Below are 17,539 nucleotides of genomic sequence, written 5' to 3'. Positions count from 1 at the left end.
GTATCAGTGCACAGACTGTATAATGTAGAGCCTTTCTTTCAAATAATGTATCTTGTACCTTCTGATTTAATATGACTTATTACAGCGTATGGTATCCCATTGAGCTTTACAAACTATAGACCATCTTCAAGGATCACTTCACCACTGGTATGTAGGCACTTTGGAATGGAATATAACAGCTGTTCAACCACCCTGCAATAGTACACAAGAAATTAGGAAGAACAAAGGAATACTATATCCATTTGAAACTACATGGAAAATTTAGGGTGGTGGTATGTAATTTATTCAGAATTTGTCTGGGACAACGGTCCTCTTGGGGGGAAAAAAAGGAACATGCATCTTTAGTGACCAGAAGTGATCAGGTGCATTTGAAAGATGGCACCTCCAGAAGCACAATACCTGCTGGGGGCAATTGTTTAAGTACAAGCTTGGAAGGAAGAGGGTCCTTATTAAATTACTTGCACCACTTCGTGCAGTGTCTTGGGGTTTCCTTCATGGTGTCCCATCAAGGTATTGTCTAGTCTCCCTGCTTAGCTTATGAGACCCATTGAGATCTTAGCTCCAGGTGGGATGGATGCAGCCCTTCTTGTGTTCTCTATTCCAGTCAGATCTTTTAGGTCTTCCAACTCTGAGTTGCTTTCTGTTGCTAAGTCCTGCTTTTATTCTGCTAATAGCAAGACCAGGGTATGAACAAAAATCCTGGATGCAAAGTCTCAGACTTTGGAGGAGTTTGGAATTGATCCAAACTTTTCAGCTGGTCGTAAGCTCTATAACTGTCTGAACTGAACCCCAGAATTTGAACAGTCCTGACCTTTTAGAGAAACTCAGTTCTTAATTTGGATCCAACGATTATGGCTTGGGACAATCTTTGCCAGTAAATGATCATTTGCACCCTTAGGCCCTTTCTATTGCAAACTCCCTGTCTAAATGAAGGCAGTTTACTCCCTAAATATTTATCCAAGCCAGATTAATGTTAATTTTCAGTTGTGCTGAAATATAGCAAAAAAATTTTCCTAGTTGCACTGTGCATGGGCTGTCTGTTTGACTGGGTGCTTTGTAAACGAAGATTGTGTATCACATTATATTGTATTTTATTGTCTGAGAAAGCTACTGTCTCGTTATGAAATATACTGCTCGTTTAAGAGAAGAATATAGCTACTGTAACTATGTTAGTGTGGGAATAATTTTGCTATAGAAATTAAATTTTTATACTATCATTAAGAAAACCAACACTTTGCAGGTCCTTGGAGAATTTGATTTCTGGCTTTTCAGCGGGAGTGGCTCACATATTTAGAGTTGCAGGCATAGACTCTTACTTATTGCAGCAGTGTAAGAGCTGGATGCTCCTTTGCCTCAGAATTCAAATAATGGGGGAGACTTTGAGTAAAATACCCTTTCTGAGGTGTTATTTGGGAGAATGTAATTTAATGATGGGTGTAGCTCAGAAATATTCAGAGATCTGGTCCAGATCAACACCTGACGTTTATCCAAACTATCTGAATCTCCTGAGTTTGTAAAATTGGGCAGAGAATCACCTAATATCAGGCTTTCTTGGTGAGATTAATGGTGTTTATCACTTCTAGACAGGATGGAACCAAAGCAAAAAAGCACCTTTCTGGCAGCAGTTTGGCAGTTATGTTTCTGTGCCGGGCCAGAATAATAAAGATTTGGTTTACATGTTGGGAAAGGTTCATGTCAGTTCTATTTTTATCAGAATCAATTCACTCTTCCCTGCTTCTAAATCACCAGAAGCATCTAATGATTCATTCTCTGTCAGCAGCATGGACCTGGTAGGGGAGATCACTCACTCTTTGAGACCCAGACATAGGGTCCCTAGAAGCAGTGAAAGGCAAACAGAGAATTAAAAATATATTTACTACCTATAAAGGCCTTAAGCACATGTTTTACTTTAAGCATGCAACTAGTCCCATTGAACTCAATGGTAGCACTCTTGCTTAAAGCTACAGGCATGTTGTATGCGCCATACTGTCAGAGCTGATATCAACAGTGGTGCGAAAACCGCAGTCCTACTGGTATAAATGAGAGGGGGTGCTGGCAGACTGTTCTCTTTGATGGCCTTATATCTTTGGAAATAACTTTCCTTATAGCTCAAAATAGCCCAAATCTGATGATCTCCAGCACACTATTATTCTTTCTTTGTGTTGCAGTAACACCTAGAATTTCCAGTCACAAACAAGGACCCTGTTGTGCTAGGTGCTGTACAAAACACAGAACAAAACGATAGTTCTCACCCCCAGACAGTTTATAATCTGAGAACAACACGAGAAAAAATAGGTGTGGGTTTGTGTGGTGGGGGGAGCACAAGCAAACAATGAGGCACAACTGGTATGTTGGAATGTTGTGTAAAGACTCCTCTCTTTTCCCAGGCGTTTGAAAACGGAGTGGTTGGGAGGAGGAATTACAAGCTTGGTGAATTGTTTGAGGAGGATTTGAGTTTTTAAGTTATTTGGCTTCAGTGGAGTTGTTAGCTGAAATTGTACTTCTGCACTTAAGCTGTATTTTTAAGTTACCCCAAGGGTGCCTAAAGGTCCTTTTTACCTAAATAAAATAAAATGAAAAAAGGCTGAAGTGATTTGCTGGATCAGGGTCTCTATCTGACTATTTCTCTTCAATCTCATCTTTTTGGAGACAGCTTTTCAACCAGCTGGAAACAAATGTTGTCTCTTTCATTTTCCTGTTGGAGTTGGGCTGTTAACATCCTCGCCAAACATTTCTTGATCCTCAGTTCCAAGCACCTTAAAACAAAGTGACACTTTAGCTGCATTGGTGAACCTTTCTGACAACCTAAGCTGGGGGAGGAGGCATGTGACCGACCCTGAGTAAAATGCATAGATCCTAGTTGTCACATCGCACCTGGGGATTTTCACTTTTTGTGACGACCCCTTTGGGTGCCTTGATATATCAGATAGGACGGCACTGAAAGAGGATATTTGCTCACTGCAGATCCCTTGCCTAGTGTGTGCAGAATGATTGAATTACATATTTTATTTATTTCACTGATTAAATGGTTTGACATCAGTTTATCAGCTTTTGCTGTAACACCATGAGTCGATGGAGGAGTAGCGTAGAAAGATGTATATCTGGAAATTAGCTTCCGTGGTTAGTTGGTCGATATGAATCAACACTTGTGTGTCTTTCTATCATGACTCATCTCTCAAAATAAAATAGTTAATGACAGGATGAGCTTTTTCATTCAGAGATGATGAGCGGGAGGTCAGTTCTTGCTGTTTACTCTGTGGAGCTTCCGCAGTTCCGTGAGGCTTCATGTTCACAAGACACAGAACCTTGACGACACTAGGGTTCTTTAGCAAAGATGTCCCACCGTTGTGAGCACTGATACAGATCCACCACCGTTAGTGATGGTGGACACCTCCTGTGGCTGCCGAGATTTTTAACACCATGTGATTTAGACCTGCTCTGAGTTGGGTGAGACAGGATATTAAAAATTCTGACAACCATTCCATACTAGTGAGTTATTCTGGGGCTAGTAACTCTAGGGAGCTTTTGCTTAAACAAACCCCTAATGTAGATAAGGTTCTAAACCCTGTCAACATGTAGCCTCAGGGTCATCTAAGGGGTCTCCAAAGAGGAAGAGAAAAACATTAGCTCAGCACTTCTGCATGGAGAGCTCATAATTCTATTAAGTGCTTCTTAAACCTATATTTTTAAAAACAACATTGGTAAATGTTGTAAGGGAAGAGCACAGTTGTAAATTAAGTAAGTAAATAAATAAACCCCAGGCAGGTTAAGGGGTCAGCACTTTAAAAGCTAACTGGCAGGAGCTTAAGGCACCTATAATAAAATGTGACTGCACGCAAGACATCCTGGGAATATTTCATAACTCTGTGCTATATTCTTACCAGCCAGGAAATAGCACTGGTAGAGAGTAGGGTAATTTCACTCATCGCAGAGAGTTCTCAGTAGAAATATTTCATGAACAGGGTAAAGAAGAATGAATTAACATTATGGGTCCAAATCTGGAGTAAATCTATCCATCGGGGAGTTACTCTGAATTTTCACTGGTGTTAGTGAGATCAGAATATGGCCCAGGCTTTCCTAAAAGCAAAGTGTGAGACCTGGTTCTATAGTATTGCTAACCCCAGGAATTATGAGTCAGCCCCCAAAAATCTCAAGCAGCTTAAAAATCATGAGGGTTTTTAAAAAAATAATAAATTATTGGGGGGGAGGGGTTCAATTTGCTTTCTGGTTTTTTGAGATTTTTCGTGTACTTGCATGGCTCCAGCCCTTAAATATCATGAGATTCATGATAAAATCTGGAGAGTTGGCAAGATAGAGATCCCTTGTCAGAAGCTGTGATAATAATAACACCTCCTGTCAGAGGATTTCATGGTGATTTATGCTCACAAATGATTTTCATTAAGCCTGGCAACAACCCTTTAAGGTAGAGAAGTATTTAAAATCCCTGTCTTGGGGAACCTAAGGCATAAAGAGGCTAAGTCATCTGCCCAAGGTTACACATGATGTCCATGGCAAATTTCGGAGCAGAACTCTGATCTGTGAATTCCAACTACTGTGCTTTAGCTACAAGACCATCCTCTCTTGTCTTAAGCATTAGCAGGGTGATGGAGAGCCCTGCTTTGCGAATCAGGGCTCTCGGATATAAAAATGAAGAAGGAAATATCAAGGTTTTTTAAAAAAAAATTATCCATCAAACTTCTTAGCATCTGCCAAAGAGAAAGGTCTGAATCTCCACTAGTGAAAAATGTTAAAATGTCGGGTGCTCTATATCACGAGTGAAGCAAGTCTTAACTTGGCTTCCCACAACCTCCCCAATCATTATTATTCTTATTTTCCTTGATTCATTCTTGAACCTTGCTTAATTCCTACAGCTACACATGTATGAATGAATAAATCCTTTCGATAAAGATCTAAGAATGTGGTTACACTTTAAGAAAGCTAGGAGGGAAAATTGTTTTTAAATCAACAACATTTGTATGCTATTCACTGTTCATACTAAGTAAAAAAATTATTCACTTGGCAGTTACCCAACTTGTTTCTGTTCTTATTCTGTGTTCAGCCCATTCTCCTCCTGGGGACATCTAACCTTATATATAATTACCCCACAGAAAGAGAAGTAGGTATAAATAACCATAACTTCCCTAACAACTAAATAGAGTTTGCAGTATGTACAGTTCTCCAGGCGGGATCATCATGTTAGTTACTGATGGGGAACTTTTTTCCAGGACTGCATTTTAGTTAACTGTTGGGGTATATCCCTGCAGATGATGAATTTCTCAACTCCCCTGCTTGCATGGCTGGGAAGCACATACTTGCAATAGTGATGGACACTAAAATCTATTTCCCTAAGTTAAGTATCCTCACACCTTCTGGTCAACTGTCTAAATGGGCCATCTTGATTATCACTACAAAAGTTTTTTTCTCCTGCTGATAATAGCTCATCTTAACTAATTAGCCTCTCACAGTTTGTATGGCAACTTCCAACTTATCTGTATGTGTGTGTGTGTGTATATAATATATATATATATAGTGACAGGGTCGGGCCAGATGGCTATAGGAGAGTAATAGAAGGCAGATATATTAGCCCCAGGCTAAGTAGGTCCCTTTTCCCTGGTTAAGGTAACAGGAAAGGTTCCAGAACAATCAGGAACCTTCTGGAGACAATTAAGACAGACTGATTAGAACACATGCACCCAATCAAGAAGCTACTAGAATCAATTAAGGCAGGCGAATCAGGACACCTGGGTTTTAAAAAGGAGCTCACTTCAGTTTGTGGTGTGCGTGTGAGGAGCTGGGAGCAAGAGGCACTAGGAGCTGAGAGTGAGAATGCATACTGTTGGAGGACTGAGGAGTACAAGCATTATCAGACACCAGGAGGAAGGTCCTATGGTGAGGATAAAGAAGGTGTTGGGAGGAGGCCATGGGGAAGTAGCCCAGGGAGTTGTAGCTGTCGCACAGCTGTTCCAGGAGGCACTCTAGACAGCTGCATTCCAAAGAGCCCTTTGCTGGAACCCGGAGTAGAGGGTTCCCCCCAAACCTCCCAACTCCTGGTCAGACACAGGAGGAGTCGACCTGGACTGTGGGTTCAGAAAAACGGCCAAGCTGAGGGCTGCCAGGAAGCTCCATGGCAAGCAAATCCGCCAATAAGCACAAGACCCACCAAGGTAGAGCAGGAACTTTGTCACTATATATATCTTCTTACTATATGTTCCATTCTATGCGTCCGATGAAGTGGGCTATAGCCCACGAAAGCTTATGCTCTAATAAATTTGTTAGTCTCTAAGGTGCCACAAATACTCCTGTTATTTTTGCGGATACAGACTAACACGGCTGCTACTCTGAAGACTAAAATAGTAGATATATGAACAAACAGACACGTAACAGTATATCCTTTGTGAAAACGTACAATCCCTCCAAACAAATGGGATTGTGAAAATGAGTATGACAGACTCTGAATATCTAACTTTAGTCCTTAATTAAAGTACCTTCATCTGATTTGCTGGTCTGTACAGACGTTCACTTATTGCCGGGAGAAATGTGTAACTATTTGGCTGCAGCTACTAGGAAGAGCATCGACCTACCGCCCCAGAGAAGGGTGGTGGTGGTGATTTGATATATAAGCACTCTACAACAATTATCTTTCTTTTCTTTCCCAAGGTTTGTCTAAGTCGCTTGGTCTCATTGAAGGCTACGGTGGGCGTGGTAAAGGTGGGCTTCCTGCCACCCTTTCCCCGGCAGAGGAAGAGAAAGCTAAGGGGCCACATGAGAAATATGGCTATAATTCCTACCTCAGTGAGAAAATTTCACTGGATCGTTCCATACCGGATTATCGTCCAACCAAGTAAGTATCCTTTATTATTGACATCTCAAAACCATTGGTGTGAGTGATAAGCCCGCAGTGTTGATTTCCTCCATAGAATCACAGAACTGGAAGGGACCTTGAGAGGTCATCTAGTCCAGTCCCCTGCACTTGTGGCAGGACTAAGTATTATCTAGCCCATCCCTGACAGGTGTTTGTCTAACCTGCTCTTAAAACTCCCCAATGGCAGAGATTCCACAATCTCCCTAGGCAATTTATTCTAGTGCTTAACCACCCTGACAGTTAGGAAGTTTTTCCTAATGTCCAACCTAGACCTCCCTTGCTGCAGTTTAAGCCCATTGCTTCTTCTCCTATCCTCAGAGGTTAAGAAAAACATTTTTTCCCCTCCTCCTTGTAACAACCTTTTACATACTTGAAAACTTATCATGTTCCCTCTCAGTCTTGTCTTTTCCAGACTAAACAAATCCAATTTTTTCAATCTTCCCTCATAGGTCATGCTTTCTAGACCTTTAATCATTTTTGTTGCTCTTCTCTGGACTTTCTCCAGTTTGTCCACATCCTTCCTGAAATGTGGAGCACAGAACTGGACACAATACTCCAGTTGAGGCCTAATCAACATGGTGTAGAGTGGAAGAATTACTTCTTGTGTCTTGCTTACAACGCTCCTGCTAATACATCCCAGAAGGATCTTTGCTTTTTTTGCAACAGTGTTACACTGTTGACTCATATTTAGCTTGTGGTCCACTATGATCCCCAGGTCCCTTTTCACAGTACTCCTTTCTAGACAGTCATTTCCCATTTTGTATGTGTGCAACAGATTGTTCCTTCCTAAATGGAGTTCTTTGCATTTGTCCTTATTGAATTTCATCCTGTTTACTTTAGACCATTTCTCCAGTTTGTCCAGATCATTTTGAATTTTAATCCTGTCCTCCAAAGCACTTGCAACCCCTCTCAGCTTGGCATCCTCTTACTCACTTTATAAGTCTACTCTGTATGCCATTATCTAAATCATTGATGAAGATATTGAACAGAACCGGACCCAGAACTGATCCCTGTGGGACCCCACTCGTTATGCCCTTCCAGCATGACTGTGAGCCACTGATAACTACTCTCTGGGAATGGTTTTCCAACCAGTTTTGCACCCACCTTATAGTAGCTCCATCTAGGTTGCATTCCCTAGTTTGTTTATGAGAAGTCCATGCGAGACAGTATGAAAAGCTTTACTAAAGTCAAGATATACCATGTCTACCACTTCCCCCCTATCCACAAGGTTTGTTACCCTGTCAAAGAAAGCTATCAGGTTGGTTTGACATGATCTGTTTTTGACAAATCCATGCTGACTGTTACTTGTCATCTTATTATCTTCTAGCTGTTTGCGAATTGATTGCTTAATTATTTGCTCCATTATCTTTCTGGGTTCAGAAGTTAAGCTGACTGGTCTGTAGTTCCCTGGGTTGTCCTTATTTCCCTTTTTAGAGATGAGCAGTATATTTGCTTTTTCCCTGTCTTCTGGAATCTCTCCGGTCTTCCATGACTTTTCAAAGATAATCGCTAATGGCTCAGATATCTCCTCAGTCAGCTCCTTGAGTATTCTAGGATGTATTTCATCAGGCCCTGGTGACTTGAAGACATCTCATTTGTCCACCTAATTTTTAACTTGTTCTTTTCGTGTTTTAGCCTCTTCTGAACCTACTTCATTTTCACTGGCATTCACTATGTTCGACGTCCAATCACCTTCTTGGTGAAAACCGAAACAAAGATGTCATTAAGCACCTTTGCCATTTCCACCTTTTCTGTTGTTATTTCCCCCCCCTCCCCCCAATTTAGCAATGGGCCTACCCTGTCCTTGGTCTTCCTCTTGCTTCTAGTGTATTTGTAGAATGATCCATGATCTCAGTTGGTGCTTTCTCCCTTCCCACTTAACTCAGTCACTAGACAATCTCGTTCAATAGTGAACAATTTAATTGGTTGGAATTAAACCCAAGAGACAGTTTACCAGGACAAATCTTAATATGTTGCTTTTGTAAAATTGTGGGTGGTAATGATAGGAGAGGCCAAGATCCACTCCAGGCAGCAGAGCCTCGCCCACTGTGGTATCAGACACAGTTTTTCACAGATGTCTGTTGCTCTTTAGAATTGGGCAAAGAGCCTCTACTTTCTTTTCCTGCCAGCTCCTTCGTCCTGCTATAGTTCCCAGAATAAACTATTTGCCCCCTGCACTATGCCTCACTAGTCTTCTAGCTGAGTCAGTCTGATGGGCATCCCTTCAGTGCCAGCCTGCACTGTGCTTTAATCCACCCAGAGGCCCTTCTCTCCCATCACCAAATGGATAGATGAGTATTCTGCCTTTGCTGCACTCCCCAAGCATGCTAGCCCAAGGAATGAGAATTTAGTCCCAAGAATTGAACCCAAGGTACCCCACATTAAGTTTATGAATGGGATTACAGTCTCTTTGTTCTGTATTTGCACAGAGTCTAGCACAATGGTGTCCTGGTCCATGATAGGGACTCCTTGCTAGGTGCTACAATAATACAAATAAATAATCTGGTGGGGTTGCCTGTGACAGCAGGGGACTGGACTTGATGACCCAGAAGGTCCCTTCCAGTCCTATGTCCTTATGTTCCTATTAAGACGGTCACCAGACACTTAACTTGTAATACTGCCATTTGGCTTGGCATCTCAGATTCTCACGCAGCTGTCAATTGCCTCCCTCACCAACTCCAGGCTAGTTGTTCAACCATACAGTTGTAGCAGAAGGGAGATATGAGGAAATGCCTAACATATGGGTCAAAAGAGTGATCTTTGCAGGTTAGGTTGATCCAAATATTATTTATTTTCTTTTCAGGTTTAGGCTCTGTAGTCAGGATGGGATGTATTAGCAGGAGTGTTGTAAGCAAGGCACGAGAAGTAATTCTTCCACTCTACTCAGGACTGATAAGGCCTCAACTGGAGTACTGTGTCCAGTTCTGGGCACCACACTTTGAGCAAGGTGTGGACAAGTTGGAGAAAATCCAGAGGAGAGCAATAAAAATGATTAAAGGTCTAGAAAACATGACATATGAGGAAAGATTGAGAAAAAAATGGGTTTGTTTAGTCTGGAGAAGAGAATACTGAGGGGGGACATAAGTCTTCAAATATGTAAAAGGTTGTTATAAAGAAGAGGGTGCTATATTGTTCTACTTAACCACTGAGGACAGGACAAGAAGTAATGGGCTTAAATTGCAGCAAAATAGATTTAGGTTAGACACTAAGAAAAACTTCCTAATTGTCAGGGTAGTTGAGCACTGGAACAAATTGCCTTGGGAGGTTGTGGAATCTCCATCACTGGAGGTTTTTAAGAACAGGTTAGACAAACACCTGTCAGGGATGGTCGAGATAATACTTAGTTCTGCCTCAGTGCAGGGAACTGGACTAGATGACCTATTGAGGTCCCTTCCAGTCCTACATTTCTATGATTCTATATTAGAGCACAATTAGCTCATGGAGGAATGCTACTTCAGCACAGATGCTTTTAAATGGAGGCTCCAAATGTCTCTGAATGGCAATGTACTCTTTTTTCCAGATAAATTTTAAGATTATAATGATGAGATATTACATTTACCTGCTAAGCACATAGAGAAGGGTAGACAAATGAAATGCCAAATCATTTTGTTAAGAGTCTGGGAACAGACATTACTGGAGCTTATTTTTATTAAACTTAATTTTAGATACATCTTACAGAATGTTCTCTGAAATGGGAAAGCATCAGTTTTATCTGTGATGTTAGTGAAGGCTCCGATCAAATGTGTCTAGAAAGATTAAGACACAAAAGGTATATATCCACATTCTATGTCATTAGGTTAGTGACAGAGATATTACGTGGAATCTGCAGACCACTGATAATCATGCGAAAAGGAGATATGGTTAAATACACACAGCATGCTGGGAAAGGGTTAAGGACTTAATGTCATGACAAGCTGAAGTCCTTTACTTATATGCATGCTGGATAAGTTTCAGGCAGCCACCAATGGTTTCCAAGTCCCCCTGAACAATGAAAAGAGAAATATTTAGGTGATTTTTTCAAAGGGATTGAAGCCGAAATCTCCTTTGTGCAGGCACAATTTACACGTGCATCAGCAAAATGAACTGCAGATACACATCAAAGGGTTTGCACCTCTAGCTACCTGATTTACAAATCCTACTACACTGAAAAACCTTGGTGAGGAGTCTTCTCTAACACCTGAATATGAGCTCCTTACACAAACTTCCCCATCCAGAATTCTTACCTCTAGCACAGTTAATTTGTGAGTTGAGTTTGGGAATTAATGTTCTTTGAGATGTTGGGCAGGGGAGGTTGAATTCATTAACATTTTTAGCTTATCACAACCCCAGTTGATTCTTCTGCAGAAACAACAGTCACATCTGGCGTGTGTTATTTTGTATTTCCCTCCCATTGAGTTTTTGGGTTTGTTACAAAAATGATTGTGGGACTTGGCTAATATTTTGGGAGAGGGTTGACATGGGGCATTTTTGGGTACAGTAATTTTGTGTTTGTCTCTGTGAAGCATTCCATAGTATATTTTTGCACTTGGTTCTTCAGGGATTGAGTATCCTGGCATTTTAGGTGGGTGTTTTGTCTGGCTGGGGAGTGGTTATGACTTTGCTAGAGGATTTGGAAATTTTCATTTCCCCCCTCCCATCTTATTCCAAGATTTGTTCTCTATTTTCCTAATGCTCTTTTATTGCTGATTTTTATGAAGAGTTTTATAAAAACCAGTTCAGTCAAGTATCCTGGTCTCTGATTAAAATAGATTCAAGTCGAAGGAAATTAGCCTAAATGGATTTAAAATTGCGACATTAGTAAGGAAAACTGTTTAAAAAAGCCCTGGCTGATAAGCATTATAAAGCATGTATTAATTTTAAATATCACTGTAAAAACATACTCGTCTCTACTGGAGACTACTTGGCAATTATAATGCCCACAGACTCAAACTATTCATAGGTAGCAATTTGTGCTACTCAGTGGCACTTGTTCTATCTTTTGTTATTTTAAGAAAAAGATAAAAAAGGAGTGCATGGCTTTCTCCTGAATAAAAGTAGCTCAGCTCCAGAGCTGAACTGGCCTCGGTTTTAAGAGTTTGGATTCAGGGTTTCAGTCTGGATCCCTTTCTGAAAGGAGGGTGATAATAATATTGGATCACGTCAGGTATAAAACTGGCTTTGATGCCATGCAAACATCCTCAAGATAGATCTGGTTGTGAAACTTCAATCCTGATCTTTTGCGACACTGATTCTTCTGACCCCAGTCACCTACTGAGCAAAAGCTGCTGGTCATGTCAGTAAAGCATGCTATTATGAAGTCTAAATTACATCTACATGGAGGATAAGAGCCTACTACTTCTGTCAGCTAATGGAGCCTTAGGCTTGAGTGGCGGAGAGTCTGTATTTTAGAGCTGAAGGTCTGAGGTTCAGAGTCTGCTGCTGCTGTGGATTGGTACATCAAATAACAGCATGCATGGTTTTGCGTTGCACACAAATGAGTCTTGGATAAGGCCATTCAACTCATTTACACCTTTGACCTAAGATGAGATTGGCTTCTATCCTCATGTTCTACCTGGAAAAGAGTCTTTTCCATTAGACCAGAAGTGCTCAAAGTGCTACCCAGAGGCTCTACGTGACCCACAATGCCCTAAAATGCAGGCCAGTGTTACTCTCTCGTTGTATGTTCTAGCATGTAGTTGGTGCTGAAGGAAAAAGCTGATTGTTTGCAGGGTTTATTGCTGATGAACTCAAGCAGCAATATCTACTCGTCTGTGAAGGAAGATAAGAGTACAGGAAAACAGGATGATGAGAGTTTTATTTTATATTAAACGTAAGGCACATTTAAATGCAAATAAGATGTAATTCTTGGGCTCCTGGTGGATGGCCACTGTAGCGCATTGTGGTGCCAAATTTTTGCACCTCTGCTTTATACAGTGATGCTGTGATAAATGAACACTCTGATTTAATAGAACATAACACCCTCCTAAATTTACTGGGAAAGTAGGAATTGACAGACTGGATCAGACCAGTGAACCATGTAGACCAGTATCCTGTCTCTGAAAGTGGCCAGCAGCAGATGCTTCAGAGAAAGGTTCAAGAAACCATACAATGGACAGTTATGAAACCATCTGCCCTTCGGTTATATTTCTTTCTCACCCCTGTTAGTGAGTGTCCTTAACCATATGGGTTTATATCCCTAATTTATATTGTTTTTTTTTATCCTGTCTAATATAACTATGTGGAGTTCTCATTATTTAGATAAATGTCTAATACCTTTTTGAATCCTAATAAATTCTGGTCCAATGGTATTTTGACATGGGAATGAAGACTAGATTTAAGAAAAACAATGCCCACAAGTGTTGTGTCTGCCCAGAACTGTGACAAGTTGTGGGAAGGTGAAGTATTCCTGCTGTACTTCGAACATCTGTTGTTAGCATGACGACACTGTTAAAGCCAACAGAATAGGTTAAAGTGAGGGGAAAAAATCCAAAGGTAAGGAAGGAGAAAAAAAGCATATAACTTGTTTTTTAATTATTCTGAGTATTTCCTCTTTAATGGAACACTCTGCTCCACTCACCAGCTGCCATGTGATCCTTGCAGGAGATGGGTAAGGCATGGCACAGATAGACTTGTGTCTTTTCCAATATGCAGCTGTTCGAGCTTGTATTTGCTAGCTAGCCCACATGCCTTTTGGGGACTGGAATGAGCAGGAGAAGTGGATCATCATCCACAGTCATTTTCTAAGAAATATCCAATGACATATCAGGGGCACTAATTATTGTAATCATTCCAAGTAATGGGTTCAGGGTTTGAGTCACAGCCATTAGCCTCAGTTCTCCCCCGATTCTGAGTCACCAACACAGTTCATTTCTGTAGCTGCCTTTACTGATAGTCTCTGAATAATGGGCTCTTTGCCACCATTTGGCCTCATATGCTTTTATTCCTGTGGACTTTGCTGCAGCTCTTGGGCTCCAGGCATTTTCTCTGAGTGGAAGATGGAAGAAAGCACCGAGAGTTTAAGAGGTTCAGGGAAGCTTTTTTCTTCAAACTGGCATCCTGGTGAAGGTGAAGCATGTTGCAGAAGATGTTTTTGCTGTAGCTGCAACGTGAATGCAGATGTCCCAAGATAGATACACCAGTGGGTGAATGCGTTGCTGCTCTCAAGCACCCCCTCGCCTCCATTTTCCCCTTCAAGGGGCTCCTTAAATAAACACCACAAGGGTTTTGTTCCAATAATGCTCCTTCTCCCAGGGTCTAATTTAGTGACACAAAACTCTTCTCTCCCAGTTGTACTCTCTGAAATTCTTCCCTGCCTTGACAGGCTGCTCTCAGCTCTACCCGGTTAGAATCTTGTCTTATTCCTGTGGTGTTTTGCTCTCTTTTTTTCTTACAAAAGAAAGTCTCCTCAAGTCTGTGTCCTTACCCTCTGATCAGGGCTCCTCCCAAGTCTTTCCCATCTGTAGTCTCAGTCCCAACTCCCAGGCTGCTGGAACCTACTCACTTCTAAAGCAGCCTCTGATCTCTGTTGAGCTGTGCCTCGTTAGTAATAAGGATTTGCTGGACCGAGGATTCTATTCCTGAAGGGGCAAGCCCCCCTGTTACATGGTATTCATTGTCTGATTGAGAGTCAGAAAATAAAATCAGGGTTGGATCTGTCAGAGATAGATAGAATTGGAGGCCAGATTCCTTGGCAGTTGATTTCAAAACATTATGAAGAGCTGGTTTAAAAAAAATTAAATATAAATTTTCCTGGGCATTTAAAGAACAATGTTTAACTTTTGGTTTTTGTTTCTTCAGAATTCCATCAGCAATTTTTGATTGTTGAAAAATTTCAACTGGCTCTGTAGTTGGTTGAAACCCCGCAATGTTTTCAACAAAGCTTTGCTTAAAAATCAAAAATATCTCTGTCACTAACCTAATGACATGGAGTGTGGATATATATCTTTTGTGTCTTAATCTTTCTAGACACATTTGATCGGAGCCTTCACTAACATCACAGACAAACTGATGCTTTCCCATTTCAGAGACCATTCTGTAAGACGTATCTAAAATTAAGTTTAATAGAAATAAGCTCCAGTAATGTCTGTTCCCAGACTCTTAACAAAATGATTTGGCATTTCATTTGTCTACCCTTCTCTATGTGCTTAGCAGGTAAATGTAATATCTCATCATTATAATCTTAAAATTTATCTGGAAAAAAGAGTACATCGCCATTCAGAGACATTTGGAGCCTCCATTTAAAAGCATCTGTGCTGAAGTAGCATTCCCCCATGAGCTAATTGTGCTCTAATATAGAATCATAGAAATGTAGGACTGGAAGGGACCTCAGTAGGTCATCTAGTCCAGTTCCCTGCACTGAGGCAGAACTAAGTATTATCTCGACCATCCCTGACAGGTGTTTGTCTAACCTGTTCTTAAAAACCTCCAGTGATGGAGATTCCACAACCTCCCAAGGCAATTTGTTCCAGTGCTCAACTACCCTGACAATTAGGAAGTTTTTCTTAGTGTCTAACCTAAATCTATTTTGCTGCAATTTAAGCCCATTACTTCTTGTCCTGTCCTCAGTGGTTAAGTAGAACAATATAGCACCCTCTTCTTTATAACAGCCTTTTACATATTTGAAGACTTATGTCCCCCCTCAATATTCTCTTCTCCGGACTAAAAAAACCCATTTTTTCTCAATCTTTCCTCATATGTCATGTTTTCTAGACCTTTAATCATTTTTATTGCTTTCCTCTGGATTTTCTCCAATGAAAAATATTGTAGGAAATAGGAAACTACTGAAATTTCAACCGGTTTAATGATCATGCAATTGTTAATGCAATCTGTTGATAGGCATTAATTTAACTAAGCGTAAGCTATATCTTGACAGGTTCAAGCCCTCAGTGGGATGGCTCTCGAATACCTCTGACATTCACAACTATGGGACCTCAATGTGCCTTGACATCTGCACTCCTTAGGAACCCAGAACCTGTGACCCCTGTCGTGTGTGCTGGAGTCAGGGCCTTTTAAATCTCTGGAACTTGCTTCCACAGAATCTAAGACATACAATGGAACGGCACTTAAACGGTCCCACCATAGAACGCTAGTATTCCTAAGAGCTGGTTGAGATGTTTAAGTTCAGTTAAGGAGAGAAAGGCACTTCTGTTTCCTTGCTGTGGGGTTTTAGGCAGACATAAGCATGAGTCTTAGTAAAGAAAACACACTTTGAGTTTTGTGACAAAGTTCCTCCTCTGCTTTGGTGGGTCCTGCGCTTATTGGCAGTTTTTCTCGCCTCAGAGGCTTATGGCAGCCCTCAGTTTGGCCACTTTCGTGGCTCAAATCTGCCATTCACTCAGTTAGCCTCATCACTGGCCAGCATGGGGAAAGGAAGAAGAACAATCCCCGCAGTGTCTGCTGATCCACCCAGTGGATCGGGGAACAGGCCAGAGACCTTCCCCTCTGGTGGAATCCACAGTCCAGGTCAACTCCTCCGGTATCAAGCAGGGAGTTGGGGGGATGGAGGGCCCTGTGGATTGCAGCTGTCTACAGTGGCTCCTGTAACAGCTGTGTGACAGCTACAACTCCCTGGGCTACTTCCCCTTGGCCCCCTCCCAATACTTTATTCTCACCACAGGACCTTCCTCCTGATGTCTAATAATATTTGTACTTCTCAGTCTTCCAGTAGTATGCCTTCTCACTCTCAGCTTCTTGTACCTCTTGCTCCCAGCTCCTCGCATGCGCACCACAAACTGAAGTGAGCTCCTTTTTAAACCCAGGTGCCCTGATTAACCTGCCTTAATTGATTCTAGCAGCTTCTTGATTGGCTGCAGGTGTTGTAATCAGTCTGTCTGCTTTAATTGTTTCCAGAAAGTTCCTGATTGTTCTGGAACCTTCCCTGTTACCTTACCCAGGGAAGAGGGACCTACTTAGCTTGGGGCTAATATATCTGCCTTCTGTCACTCTCCTATAGCCATCTGGCCCGACCCTGTCATAGTATCCTGAGGAATATATTCCTTGAGATGTGTTTTGGCTTGGGGTGGGAGCATCAGCCCAACACAGTTCTGTACTGATGACTAAAATGAATGAATCTGAAGACCCCCATAGGATTTGTAAGTGCTTCAGTGCAGGAACACCCTCCAGCATTTTGGTGCTGTTTCTGGCTCAGACCAGGAAGTAACTGTGTTGGGAATTAGGTATGTTTGACTCTGGTAGATGGAACTTGAGACTGACCTATTGGGCTACTATATATAACCTTTTTTTCCCTCTCCCTGTCAAAATCCTTGTGTGTCCAGGTATCTTATTTCTCTTTAAAGTAAGAGGTATACAGGCCCCAGTAGATTGTTGACAAAGTACTTTTGTCTGTTACATCTGCAAGGACACAGGTTCCTGTGGGCAATTTAGTTCTGGTGAATTTGGTTTCAGACCTGCAGTAGATATAGTTCTGGTGTAGCAGGCAGGAGCATTATTCTTTTAGCAATTTCCTTAATTTGTTTAATGGATGGAATGCTTCCTCACTTGCATATAGTAACTCCTCACTTAACATTGTAGTTATGTTCCTGAAAAATGCAACTTTAAGTGAAACGATGTTAAACAAATCCAGTTTTCCCATAAGATTTAATGTAAATGCGGGGGGTTAGGTTCCAAGGAAATTTTTGGGGGGCAGACAAAAGGCATTATATACTGTACAGTACTGTACTGTGGTTGGGGAAGTGCCCC

General features: G+C 41.4%; 1 protein-coding gene across 2 annotated transcripts in view; it reads left to right on the top strand.

The window, feature by feature from the left end:
- Positions 1-17,539, top strand: part of GALNT17 (polypeptide N-acetylgalactosaminyltransferase 17) — a 276,769-nt gene that overhangs the window by 65,414 nt on the left and 193,816 nt on the right. For both annotated transcript variants that reach the window (XM_074974323.1, XM_074974322.1), the window contains exon 2: positions 6,658-6,841. In XM_074974323.1, the coding sequence (XP_074830424.1) occupies positions 6,658-6,841 (184 nt within the window). The remainder of the gene's footprint in view (positions 1-6,657; positions 6,842-17,539) is intronic.

Source organism: Natator depressus, chromosome 17 (genome assembly GCF_965152275.1).
Source record: "Natator depressus isolate rNatDep1 chromosome 17, rNatDep2.hap1, whole genome shotgun sequence".
NCBI lineage: Eukaryota > Metazoa > Chordata > Testudines > Cheloniidae > Natator > Natator depressus.
This window is presented reverse-complemented; position numbering and strand designations above follow the sequence as displayed.